The sequence below is a fragment of the Colobus angolensis genome, unplaced genomic scaffold (assembly GCF_000951035.1).
Source record: "Colobus angolensis palliatus isolate OR3802 unplaced genomic scaffold, Cang.pa_1.0 Scaffold32, whole genome shotgun sequence".
NCBI lineage: Eukaryota > Metazoa > Chordata > Mammalia > Primates > Cercopithecidae > Colobus > Colobus angolensis.
In genome coordinates this window covers 11,951,496-11,964,873 of record NW_012116488.1, presented here as the reverse complement: position 1 = coordinate 11,964,873, position 13,378 = coordinate 11,951,496, and the positions used below count along the sequence as shown (strand labels likewise).

The following is a 13,378-nucleotide window of genomic DNA, read 5'->3' as shown; positions in this document are numbered from 1 at the left end:
GTTTCACCATGTTGGCCAGGATGGTCTTGATCTCTTGACCTTATGATCCTCCCGCCTCAGCCTCCCAAAGTACTGGGATTACAGGCGTGAGCCACCACACCCGGCCCTCTTTTTCTTTATAAATTACCCAGTCTTGGGTATGTCTTTATCAGCAGCATGAGAATGGACTAAAATGATACCCCATTCACTTTAGCCAATATGTTCACACAGAATATTTTTTACAAGATTAATCTTCCACAAACCTTTCACAATTTGCTCAAACTTTCAGCTTTTTCCTATATAACTTAAAACAATCCTTTAATTCTTTAATTTAGGCAAAAAAAAAAAAAATTCCACATTCCCATGCCTTCTTATAACCTTTTATCAAAAACACATTTTACTTTCCTTACGTACCTTGCATGTAAAACTGTTTTTCCAGTAGTCTCAAGTACGTGTTATACTGTTAACTCTTAGGAACTTTTTAATTTTTGGTGAAAAACCTGGTAAGTAAGGGTCAGATACAAAAAAGTTCTTCTTCAAAGGTTTGGCTTGTTCAGCATCCTTGTTCTTTGTTCCCTACCTCCAAGGCCAGACTAACTTCCTTATCCTTCATGCCTCCCTGTCTTGGTTCCAGTAAACAACTTACCCACCAGTCCTTATCTACAAAGCCCACATCTGATACCCACTCTGTAAATTACCCCTCCTGTTGCAATGGCTCTTCCCACTAAAACTGCCCTTCCTGCCAGTGTAACTACATTCCTGCACCTTTCAAGCTAGCCAGTCCGGTTCAGCTTAGATTGTGCGGTCCAACTCTCCAGCCAGTGGAGGCAGGACACAGTAGCAGGGACAAGCTGCGTTAGGAATAAAAACCCCCTTCCCTCCTTTGTTCCGTGTCCTCTCATGGCTACCAGACCTGCGAGCAGCACCCCTTCTGCAAAAGTAACTTTGCTTTGCTGAGAAATCTTTTGTTCAAGTGCTTGTTTTCTTTGTGACCCCAAGCTTTACTTCCAACAGTAAGCAGTTTTAATTATGTACTAGGTATGGAGCCTAGGACACTAGACAGAAGTGCATATAGGGTCTGACTTCAGCATAGCCAGGGCACATGGCTAACTCCACCAAATGTCCCAAGGCCTTACCTAGAATCAAAGGCTCCAAAGTAGGTAAGTGAAAATTTTTCAAAAATCAAAGAAGCAGTTTATGACCTTAAAGTGTTTAGCAAACCTAATATCTGACCTGCCTAATTTAGACCAAATGTCTATTTTGTAGACATTCTTATTTTACCAATAATCTTTAAAACTATCTTTATTTCCCAAAGATTACTTAAGTCACGTGAACTAAGAGGCCTTACATTTTTACTTTTCTGACAACATATTTTATTTAAGTCAATTAATCAGAGCTTTTTCATATAAACATTACACATGCAACACATATAAATACACAGACAGAAGAAGATCCAGTAGTTGTAAGATTTTTTATTGCCAGTTTCTTAATTGGATTATGGGCTTCTGGGTCCTGTCGCTTCGATAGCAGAAACTAAGAGAAAGTACTGCCACGTGATTACAAGGTTGAGCTCCCAAGGACATAAAACAAAATGAGGGGGAAACCTCATCCAGTTTTTTTGTTTGTTTGTTTCAGGGACCGCCCACCAGGAATTAATGTTGGGCCTCTGAGCTCAAGCTAAGCCATCATATCCCCAGTGACCTGCACATATACATCCAGATGGCCTGAAGCAACTGAAGATCCACAGAAGTGAAAAGAGCCTTAACTGATGACATTCCACCATTGTGATTTGTTTCTGCCCCACCCTAACTGATCAGTGTACTTTGTAATCTCCCCCATCCTTAAGAAGTTTCTTTATAATTCTCCTTGAGAATGTACTTTGTGAGATCCACCCCCTACCCCCAAAACATTGCTCTTAACTCCACCGTCTATCCCAAAACCTATAAGAACTAATGATAATCCCACCACCCTTTGCTGAATCTTTTTTCGGATTCAGCCCGCCTGCACCCAGGTGAAATAAACAGCCATGTTGCTCACACAAAGCCCGTTTGGTGGTCTCTTCACATGGATGCGTGAGACAGTTTCAACATATGATCTCTGGACAAGATGATCGCCCTGAGTACCAGAAAATATAGGAAAGGGAAAGGAAAGAAAAAGAAAAAAAGCATTGCCTGCGGCAGGGTGGAGAAGATGAAGAGCTCAGGGAGGCCAGAGAAAGACCCACCCATTGCAGCAACACTGACTCAAAAATTCAGGCCGCCCCTTGTCATCCTGAAGGGATCAGCTCTCAAGTTTCCCCCTTTAGGACGAAAAAAGCTCCCCATGTCCCATGATCCTTTACATGCTTAATCTTGCCACCCACATCCATCAGCAAAGAGTGCAAGGCAAATTAACTCAAAGAGAATAGCAATTAATACCTCATAGTGCCAAATCCATTTTTAACCAAGAGAGACTTTACTGAGAGGGATCTCTGACTCCCTCAATCTTGGGAAGGATTCTAACCTTCCTAAATTGGGCCTCAAACCCAAGTTTGGTCAAGCATCCTTGCCTTTTATTAAGAGGGGTCTTTAACCCTCTCTGTCTTAGGAGAGACTCTAACTCCCTTAAGTTGGGCTTCTAACCCAATCTCATCCTTTACCCAGGTAAAATGTACCCCACCACTTACCCAAAGTCAGCCAATTGGTGTTGCAGTCTATTTCCTTTGGGTCAGGGGTCTCCTCAATATCGTCCTTTCATGGTTCACCAGGAGTATATTACTGGAAAGGGGTCCCAATCAGACTCCAAGAGAGGGTGCTTGGACTTCGCACAAGGGAGACTTCAAGCCAAATCCAGAGTGAAGTGAGAGCAAAGCAGCAGCTTGGGCTGCTTGACTGATAGTACTTATAGTTATATATTGATTATATGCTAAACAAGGGGTGGCTTATTCATGAGTTTTCTGGGAAAGGGGTGGGCAATTCCTAAAGTAATGGAGATCACTTCCATCACCATCTAGGTTTGGGTGGATTTGGGCTGGCTTCTTCACATCAGGTCTTTTGCTGAATTATTTGGGAGTGTTGTTCCAAAACTAAACAGGACTGGGGTTGGGGTGCGGGGCATATTTTCTCTCCTTTCCTTGTCTTGCACAAGGGACACAGCCTCATTTCCAGGACATTAGAGGGTAGCCCATGCAGAGGGCCTTTCCCACCCTGATTCTGCCACTTCTTTAATTTTCTGTATTCCTTTCTCTGCAGACTTCACACTGAGACTCTCACTTCCCTCTTTTTTCTCTTCATTCATTCTTTCATTCAAAACACACTTACCAAGCTCCTGAGCACTGACCCAAGAGAAAAAGATAGACACATCTTCGTTTCATGAAATTTATTCCAGTAAGGGAAAAGGACAGAAACAAGCAATTGCAAAAAAACAATAGTACGTATCTACTAAGTCCCTGTTTGTCACCAAATTAAGGCACATCAAGGTTAATTAACTTGCCCCAAGGACACAGCTCTAAGGATTTCAACCAGGGCCACTGGTCAGAGATCATGCTGTTGGCCACCAATCCATGCTCACTTCCTGCTTACCACAAATATAGGAGTAGGGCTCCATGCCATTTGTCAGCTAGCGTAGAATGTTTCATACTGTAAATCTTCTGTGTGGGGTGGAGGGATGTTCTCCCTACAAAATGAAGTTCATAAAAAATGCAGTCAGGGCCAGGCGCGGTGGCTCACCCCTGTAATCCATCACTTTGGGAGGCTGAGGTGGGCGGATCACGAGGTCAGGAGAGCGAGACCATCCTGGCTAACACAGTGAAACCCTGTCTCTACTAAAAATACAAAACAAAACAAAAAAAGTTATCCGGGCGTGGTGGCAGGCGCCTGTAGTCCCAGCTACTCTGGAGGCTGAAGCCGGAGAATGGCGTGAACCTGGCAGTGAGCTGAGATCATGCCACTGCACTCCAGCCTGGGTGACAGAGCGAGACTCAGTCTCAAAAGAAAAGAAAAGAAAAGAAATGCAGTCAGAAATTTTTATGAAAAGGAGGATTTTGAATTCCTCACATATCCAAGAGGGGCATTTTGAGGGGAAAAGTAATGCTTCTGGTACTGGGATGTGTTGTAATTAGATCTTCCTGAAGAGGGCCAGCCTATCCTTACATTATTAGCAGGCAAGGGTCAGATTTAATTAGCACCAAGCCTTGGTTAATTTATTTTTCAGAGTATAAGACTGACTCACTGGCTCCATTTGACATTTGGAGTTGGATATCCAATGGTGGGGTTACTTGTCTGGAATCAGACTCCTCAACAACCTCACCACACTCGCGACTGCAGAGACTGCTCTGTGCTCTCAAGCAACTACTGCCCTAAGGTGGGCAGGGGCCTGGGAAGTGGAGGAGAGGAGGGAGCAACAGGGACTCCATACACAGCATTTTTCTTTGCCTCCATCCAGGGCTGCTTTCACCGTGATCAGTGGTGAGTGTCCACTTGGGAAGGGGCTCAAGCCCATCCTTACCCTGAGCCTTTGAGAGCAACCGGCTTGGTCCCAACATATGCTTCCCTTGAGACCTCAGGAGACCTGGGCTGGGTAGAGCCACAGTAGATATGGGACAGAGATAGAATGTTACAGGAGAACAGAACCATGGAGATTAGAGACCCACACAAGGTCATTAACTTTAAAAGCTGTGGTCCGTGCAGATTTGGGGGCATTCTGAAAGTAGCCCACAAACCGCTATAGGACAGAAGGCAGGGCTCTGAACTACCACGTGTCACCTATCAGACACAGCACTTTTGGTTTTACACGCTCTGTTTCTGGGAAGGATAGTGATGGCCATAGGTCTGTGCACCTAGTGCCTCCACGTTGCCACTGAGATGTCAGCTAGAGTCATAGGAAATGGGGAAGGAGCTGCCACAGATGCCCTCCTGTAGGAATCTCAGTCCACCAGCTTCATCCCACCCCCACCACACTGCTTGGCTCAACCTTCTAAATTGTCAGTATGAAGGCACATGTCCCTGATGGAGTCTGTACTGTACCCACATTGTCAGAAAAGGGGCACAGTGTACCATAGGAGATAAGGGACTGCACTTCTGGTATCTGGGCCTCAGTTGGTTTGTTTCAAAATGCAGCAGTAGAATTAGGTCACTCTCGGGGGTCCCCAGCGCTAGGTTATATCTGACTGGGTGGCACAGGTTCATGCTGGCCTCATGCTCTTCACAGAGGTCTCCTGGCTCAGGCTCCTGGCTCCAGCAGGTACAGGCTCAGGCCCGCCTATTTCCAGAGTCCACTGCCTGTGCCCTGCCTGTTGGCCCCAGAGCTCTCACAGCCTGAGTTAAGTTTCATTTCTCCGGGTGCTCCTCCCTTGCTGTCCCAGGGCCCAATCAATAATGTCCTTCTCCCCAGCACACCCTTGCTGGGCCTTCCCACCTCTACAGCGGGGCCAGCTGGGGCAGGACAGCAGAGACAATCCTTTTATGTTGTTTTTAATTTGGATAAAATACACATAAAATTTACCATCTTGTTAATGTTTAATGGTACAATTCAGTAGAATTATGTACATATACATTGTGCAACCATCACTGCCATCCATTTCCAGAACTCTTCATCTTGTAAAATTGAAACTCTGTACCCCTTAAACAACAACTCCCCATTCCATGGTCTCCCCAGCCCCTGGCAACCACCATTCTACTTTCTGTCTCCGTGGCTATATCCGTTCCAGGTACCTCATATCATTGGGATCATACAGCATTTGTCTTTTTGTGACAAATGTATTTCACTCAGCAGAATGTCTTCCAGGTGTATCCTTGCTATAGAATATGTCAGAATTTCCTTTCTTGCGAAGGCTGAATAATTGTATATATTTTGTTTATTCATTTTTCTATTGATGGATGCTTGAGTTGCTTCCATCTCTTAGCTATTGTGAATAATGCTGCTATGAACATGGGTGTATAAATATCTCTTCAAGACTGTGCTTTCCGTTACTTAGGGCATTTATCCAAAAGTGGGTGTATGGGATTATAGAATTCTATTTTTAATTTTTTGACAAACTGTCATATTGTTTTTCATAGCAGCTGTACCATTTTACATTTCCACCAACAGTGCACAAGGGTTGCAATTTCTCCACATCCTTCCCAACACGTGTTGCTTTCAGATTTTTTGGTTGTAGCCATCCTAATGTATGTAAGTTGATTTTGATTTTCATTTCTCTAACGATGAATGATGTTAACCATCTTTTCATATGCTTGTTGGCTGTTTGTATATCTTCTTTGAGAAATATCTATTTGAGTGCTTTTGCCCATTTTTAATTGAGTTTTGTTGTTGTTGTTGAGTTGTAGTTCTGGATATTAACTTCTTATCAGATATATGATTTATAGATATTTTCTCCCATTTTGCAGGTTGCCTTTTCACTCTGTTGATGGTGTCCTTTGATGCACAAAGGCACACTTAAAAAAAATTTAGAGACAGGATCTCACTCTGTTGCCCAGGCTGGAGTGCAGTGTCATGATCATAGCTCACTGCAGCCTAGATTCCTAGGCTCAAGCAATACTCCAGTTTCAGCCTCACAAGTAGCTGGGACTGCAGGTATACGTGACAGCACTTGGCTGATTTTTAGAGACGTTTTTAGAGATGAGGGTCTTGCTATGTTTTCCAGGCTGGTCTGGAACTCCTGGCCTCAAGTGATCGTCTTGTCTTAGCCTCCCAAGTAACTGGGATTACAGGTGCCAGCCACCATTCTGAGCCTTAGGCATACTCTTTATCCATACATCTTTTTATGAAATACTCAGTGTCTACTTGATCTCCAGTTTGGGCCTAGCATTAAGGGAGGCAGCAATGAATGACTCCTGACTCGTGTTAGTCAGTTTTACATTTCTATAAAGGAATACCTGAAGCTGGGTAATTTATAAAGAAAAGAAGTTTATTGGGCATGATTCTGTAGGTTTTACAAGCATTGCATCAACATCTGCTCAGCTTCTGGTGAGGCCTCAGGAAGCTTTTATTCATGGCAGAAATTGAAGGGGGAGCAAGTGTGTCATATGGCAAGAGAGGGAGCAGGAGTGAGAGGAGGAAGTGCCAGCCTCCTTTAAACAACCAGCTCTTGCATGAACACATAGAGTGAGAATTCATTCATTACCATGGGGAGGGCACCAAGCCACAATGAGGGATTTTCCCCCATGACCCAAGCACCTCCCACCAGGCTCCACCACCACCATTGAAGATCACATTTCAACATGAGATTTGGAGGGGACAAACATCCAAACTATAGCAGTCCTTGACTTTAGAGAGCTCTGAATCCAGCAGAGGAGACAGAGAGCAACATTGCATTGTGGGAAATTCTGTGGCAGAAGGAATATAGTGGACTCACATTTGAGAGCATAGGTGGGGGTGTAGTTGGTCAAGCGAGACTGGGAATGTGTGATCAGGGAAGTCTTCCTGGAGAATATATAAGCTGGTGAGGTCCTGAAAATTTTCCTGGATCTGGCATGCAAAGGATCAGAGGCCTAAAAGAGCAGGGAATGACTTCTATTTGTCCCCCCGGAGAGAAGCATAGCTGGATATTGGCAGCAATAAGTTTAGGGAGAGGCAGAAGCCAGTTCATGGAGGACTTGCTTATCCTATGGGCCATACAAGGCTGTTGAGGGGTTTTAAGCAGATGGATAGGTCAACACCATGACTCTTCCCTGTACCACAGCAGCCAATAGATACATCTCCATTCAGTGTTTTATATTCCTGATGCTTGGGTTGCTTCCATCTCTTAGCTATTGTGAATAATGCTGCTACAAACAAGGGTGTATAAATATCTCTTCAAGACTATGCTTTCAGCCGGGCGCAGTGGCTCACACTGTAATCCCAGTACTTTGGGAGGCCAAGGGGGGTGGATCATGAGGTCAGGGGTTTGAGACCAGCTTGACCAACATGGTGAAACCCCATCTCTACTAAAAACACAAAAATTAGCCGGGCGTGGTCACACATGTCTGCAATCCCAGCTACTCAGGAGGCTGAGGCAGGAGAATCGTTTGAACCTGGGAGGCAGAGGTTGCAGTGAGCAGAGATCGCACCACTGTACTCCAGCCTAGGTGACAGACCGAGACTCTGTCTCAAAAAAAAAAAAAAAAAAGAAAGAAAGAAAAACTATGCTTTCAATACTTAGGGTATTTACCCAAAAGTGAGTTTATTGGATTATATGATAATTCTATTTTTAATGTTTTTATAGTCCCAGGAGGGATGCAGAGTCCTTTATTAATGCAGCCTTGTCCAAACCAGATCCTGAATAAAGTCAAAACTCAACCAACAGATGGAAGTCCAAGAATCTGAGTGGAGACTCACCGAGGCGAAGGGGCCAACCATGGGAATGGAGAGTGGATGGGGCTCAGGTGGATATTGCACATAATTCTGGGGGCTGCTGGTCCTTCTGAGGTGAGCTGCTCTCAGCTTCCACCAAGTACAAACCATGCAACCCCAGATGAGTCATTTGAGCAGAGTCAGAGCCTGGGATTCCTCCCCATCTAAAGCGGGGCCCATGGTATCCTTGGGGACTTTTGCAGGGAGTATGTCAGCTGAGCTGTGTCTCATTCCTCAAAATTATTTGACAAATGCTGGTAGCCCATCCACCGAGTCAGAAGCTTTTGAGCTACTATAAAGCAATGTCCTCCAATACAATGGCCAAAACTAAAGAAAATCATAATGTTTCTCGTTACCTGCACCACATTTCAAGTGCTAAACGTGGCTACCCTAGTAGACAGTACAGAAACAAGTGTGGTTATGATTGCAGATGGCACTGCTCTGGAGATTTTGGGGAGCCCTAGAGGACCCCCGCATGCTGCTGCAGGGCCCTCAGGGCCTCCATCCCCTCACCTCTCTGGAAAAGCAGCTCTGATACTGTCTTCTGTCGACTCTGTGCTTGGAGAGATTATATTTTCCTTGCCAAAAGGGAAAGTGTGAAGACTGCTGTTTGCTTCAATGGATTTATTTTACATTAGGGGAACAGAGGCGCAGGGAGGGCCAGTGAGCCATCGATGGTGTCTGTGAAACAGGCATAAACAAGCCTGGGATTCAGGTTCTCCTGGGAGCCGGTCCACTGGCCGCTTTCCACGTCAACTGCCCTTATTTTGGGATCCCATACCTGCTCTGAGTCTTTCCAGAGAGCACAGCAGAGCCCTCCTCATCATCATCGCCACAGGAAGATGTCAGGGAGGTCTGGGGGACTCTGTCCCATGGGGCCAACCCCAAATCTCCACTTCCCGCAGTTGTGGCTGTAGGGACTGTGCCCGTGGAGCTCAGTGCCGTGGGCTTCACCTCAGTAGGAATCGCCGCATCCTCCATAGCAGCCAAGATGACATCTACAGCGGCCATTGCCAACAGGGGCGGAGTTGCTGCGGGCAGTCTGGTGGCCACTCTGCAGTCAGTGGGTGAGTGTTCTGGACAGGATGACCAGAGCCTGAGGCTGAACCCCAGGGAGGCCTCTTCTCTCCCTGCAGATCTGTGATCCTCTGCCTCCTGGGCCCTTTGTCTTTCTCTCACTGTCCCCTCTTCTGGTTGGAGGTGGGACCAGGGGTGCAGCCTCGGAGATCTGTGTTCCTGGTGAACCCTACAAAACCCAGGCGTGTCCCTCCCCTCTCTGGGCCTTTGCAAGACAAGGAGCCTGCCATTTCTCAGAGGGCCTACCCTGTTGCGGGGATTCCCCACCAGAGTTATTGCCTCCTCTCCGGCCACTGGCCTGCAGCAGCCCCTCCCAAAGCAGAAATTCTAGGGTTTTAGGAAGCAGAGGTGGGGAACAGGGTTGGGCTGCCTGGGCCTCAGGCCTCTGGAGGGACCCAGGGTCTCTGGCCTCCAACCCCCTGTTAGGAGCTGCTACCCCTCCCTGTGCCCTGTGCTCACCCTCTCTTCTCCCAGAGGCAGCTGGACTCTCCATGACATCCCAAGTTATCCTGGGCTCTGCTGGGACAGCTCTTGGGGCCTGGCTGGGTTCACCCCCTTCCACACCGCCAGCTGAACACCGCACTGAGGCAGGGAGGTGGCTGTCTTGGTGGAGATGACTCTCCTGGGCCTCTGGATGACAGTCTTCCAAAGGACAAGTCCCCTACTCCCAAAATTCTTCAAAGAAGCATGAAAAATAAAGATGCTGGTGATCTTCTCCTAGTGTCAGTTCTCTGTTCTTATGGTCAGGATAGGGTACATCTCTGCTGCAGGAGTGCTGAACAGGGAGAGACTCAAGATGAAGGAGCATGAGATGTCCGTGACCAGAGCCAGGTCTGGCCCCAGGCTTTCCACTCATTCTGTGGTCCTGAGCAGGTCATGTCTGCCCTTTGAGCCTCAGTTCGCTGCTCTTCAGATGGGAGAGTCAGGCAGAGTCAGCATTATAGGATGGTGTGGCTCTTGGGTCATTGCTTGAGCCATTAACCCTCAATTACAAAGCTCTTTGTCCTCACGCATGACTGATCCCTTCCTTTCCCACCTAGGACTCAGCGTGTGGCTGTATGATTACTCTAGAAGTTCAGCAACACTGCATTTGCCTGGCCTGTGAGCCTTCTCCATGCAGGTAGAGAAGTTTCATTCCTTCAGGGAGCTCTGTCCCTCTCAGCACAGAGTCCAAGCTCCTCAGTCCCCAGGTGGATTGAGCAGAGCCTGTGAGGATGGACAACGGGCTGGGGCTCCTGAGAAGCAGGCCAATGCAGAACATCCATTTCCAGAGACCTACTATGTGCCTGGCCCCAGATCAGGTGCCAGCTGTCCTAGGCACACTGATCTGGGATCTACCACCCGGCACCTGCCTGGCTGTGAGGATAAGTAAACCACACTTGACTTCTGGAAGGCCTGTTTAGACTCAGCCTCTGACCTCAACGTCAGTCCCACTCTGGGCTATTTGACCTTCACACTTATTTTTCCTTTACAGCTGCATTCCCACAGGACTCTCCCTGGGATGCTGGCTGAGCTGACTCCCACAGCTCCCAACGGGCCTCAAGGCTCCATCCCACGTGATTGCCCTGGCTACAGAGGATCACAGAGGTCCACCTCTGCCCAGGGTGCACAATGTTGGGGAAGCCAGCCCTTAACCGGTGATGTTAAGGGACGTGGGGTAAATTACAGAAATGACCACATTCTCTGCCCTTTCAACATTGCTGTACAGCTCCTCCCATCAAGAGGTAGGGATTTCTTTCCCCTCCCTTTGAATCTCCTCTGGCCTGGGGAGTTGCTCTGGCCTGGCGGATAGAACACAGTGGAAGTGATGGCGTGCTAATCTTGAGCCTAGTCCCTAAGAAACCTTGCAGCCTTCTGCTGTACCTCCCGGACCCCATCACTGCCATGAGAACAAGCCAGGCTGGGCAAGCACACAAAGTTCATTCATTCCAGACAAGACCCCAGACATGGCAGCACGCCCAGCCAAGTTCTGCAAAGCCGACCTGCAGCTGACTGCAGATGGGTGAGGGGCCCAGCTGAGACCAGAAGAACCACCTGCCTAGATTGCTGACCCACAGAAGCATGAGCTACATAACTTTTTTAAGCCACTAAATTGTGTGGTCACTTTTTATCCAGCCATAGGTGATTGACAACATGAGACAATGTGTATAATCACTGAAGAGGATCAGGCTCTATGACTTGGAGGACAGAGAAGGAAGCGATTGATTCTAATTGTAGCAACCTGGGAAGACTTCCTGGAGTAAGTGCTGTTTTACCTAAGGATTATGGAGTTGTAAGTACCAGAAACTTGATCGCAACTTGCTCAGAATTCAAGGGACTTCATTGCTTTACGAAATGGAAAAGTCCAAAGGTAAAATATGCTTCAGGCAGGGTTTGATTCAGCAACACGGATGCCAAAGACCTGTCTTTTCTATTCTTCGTTTCTGAGGCATCGGCTTCAACCTGTGGCTGCCAGCTCTTGTGGTTACAAGACAGCTGTTAGCAAGTTCTGGAAGCTACCTTCTTTATTCATGTCTCCCAGAAAGAACATTTTTTCATGTACTTTCTCCTGAAAAGTAAAGAAGCATCTTTCCCAAATACCTCTAGTAAATGTTCATGCTGCAATCTTAAATGGAGTCATTTACTCTTCCTAAAACCCTTTAGTTAGGCCCAAAGGATGGGTGGGGTGTGATGACTGGTTTAAGTCCACCTGGGCTCACCTTTAGAAAGTGAAAGGAGAGCCCATGCCTCTGATACACTCATAGGTCAGGGCAGGGGCTCCTATACCTGAAAGAGGAGGTTTCTGTTTCAAAGAAGAGAGGGAGGTAAGAGACACTGAGTGCCCACACACAGTGTCCTGTACAGACAGCGTGGGCATTGTTCTCAGGGAAGACAGTGCCTCAAGGATCCTTGGGGGAAACCAAAGCGGGCTCCCACCAGGTTCACTGCTTTCTCTGTCTTATTATCCTCACCACTCCAGTCATTAAGGAAGAGCACACCGGACCTGAAGGCAAGTGGACAGTAGGTTACTGTCTTTTTATTTTTAACTTTACAGTATAGGATTATATTATTTTCTAATGAAAACCAGCATTTTATTACATTTTAATTACTTAAGAGATCTTGAAGTAGCTTCGACTCTTAAAAATCTGAATTCCTATAGGTAAGGCTAAAGCCCCCTTGGCTCTGATAAGCATCCTTGTCCCTTGTTACAGCCCCTACTCCCACTCTCAGAAGTAAAGCACTGCTGCAATTTCTTACGTTCCTTTCCAGGGACCCCCCTTTTATACTGTGATAAAAATTCATAAAATTTACCATCTTGACCATTTTTTTAAGTACAGTTCAGCAATGTTAGGTATATATTCACGTTGTTGTGAAAAATCTCCAGAATTTTTTCATCTTGCAAAACTGAAACTCTGTTCCCATTAAACGGCTCCGCTCTACCCCTCCCTCCGCCCCTGGTAACCACCATTCTACTTTCTGTCTTTGTGAATTTGACTACTCTAGGTACCACTTATTGGTGGAATTATATAGCATTTGTCACGTGTGTGTGTACGTGTGTGTAGAGATGGCTTTTTTCTCCATGTTGCCCAAACTGATCTCAAATTCCTGGGCTCAGCTGATCCACCCACCTTGGGCTCCCAAAGTGCTGGGATTACAGGTGCGAGCCACCATGCCTGGCCAAAACTATATAGTATTAGCCTTTTTGTGACTGGCTTATTTCACTTAGTATAATGTTCTCATCCATGATGCAGCATGTGACAGAATCTCCTTCCTCTTTAAGGCTGAATGACATTCCATTGGATGTATAGATCACATTTTGTTGATCCCTTCACCCATCAGTGGACACTTGGGCTGCTTCCACCTCTTGGCTGTTGTGCATAGTGCTGCTATGTATGTGGGTATGCAAATATCTCTTTAAGATCCAGTGTCTTAGGCCGTTTGCACTGCTGTAACAAAATACCATAGACTAGGTAGCTTATAAAACAGAAATTTATTTCCCACAGTTCTAGAAGCTGGGAAGTCCAAGATTAAGAGG

The 13,378-nt window shown here is 46.4% G+C and overlaps 1 protein-coding gene across 1 annotated transcript in view; it reads left to right on the top strand.

Annotated features, from left to right (window-relative positions):
• Positions 1 to 10,083, top strand: part of IFI27L1 (interferon, alpha-inducible protein 27-like 1) — a 28,311-nt gene extending 18,228 nt beyond the window's left edge. The window contains exons 2-4 of the mRNA XM_011951551.1: positions 8,240 to 8,318; positions 9,192 to 9,353; positions 9,838 to 10,083. Of these exons, the coding sequence (XP_011806941.1) occupies positions 8,240 to 8,318; positions 9,192 to 9,353; positions 9,838 to 9,980 (384 nt within the window). The 3' untranslated portion in view covers positions 9,981 to 10,083. The remainder of the gene's footprint in view (positions 1 to 8,239; positions 8,319 to 9,191; positions 9,354 to 9,837) is intronic.
• Positions 10,084 to 13,378: the final 3,295 nt, after the last annotated feature.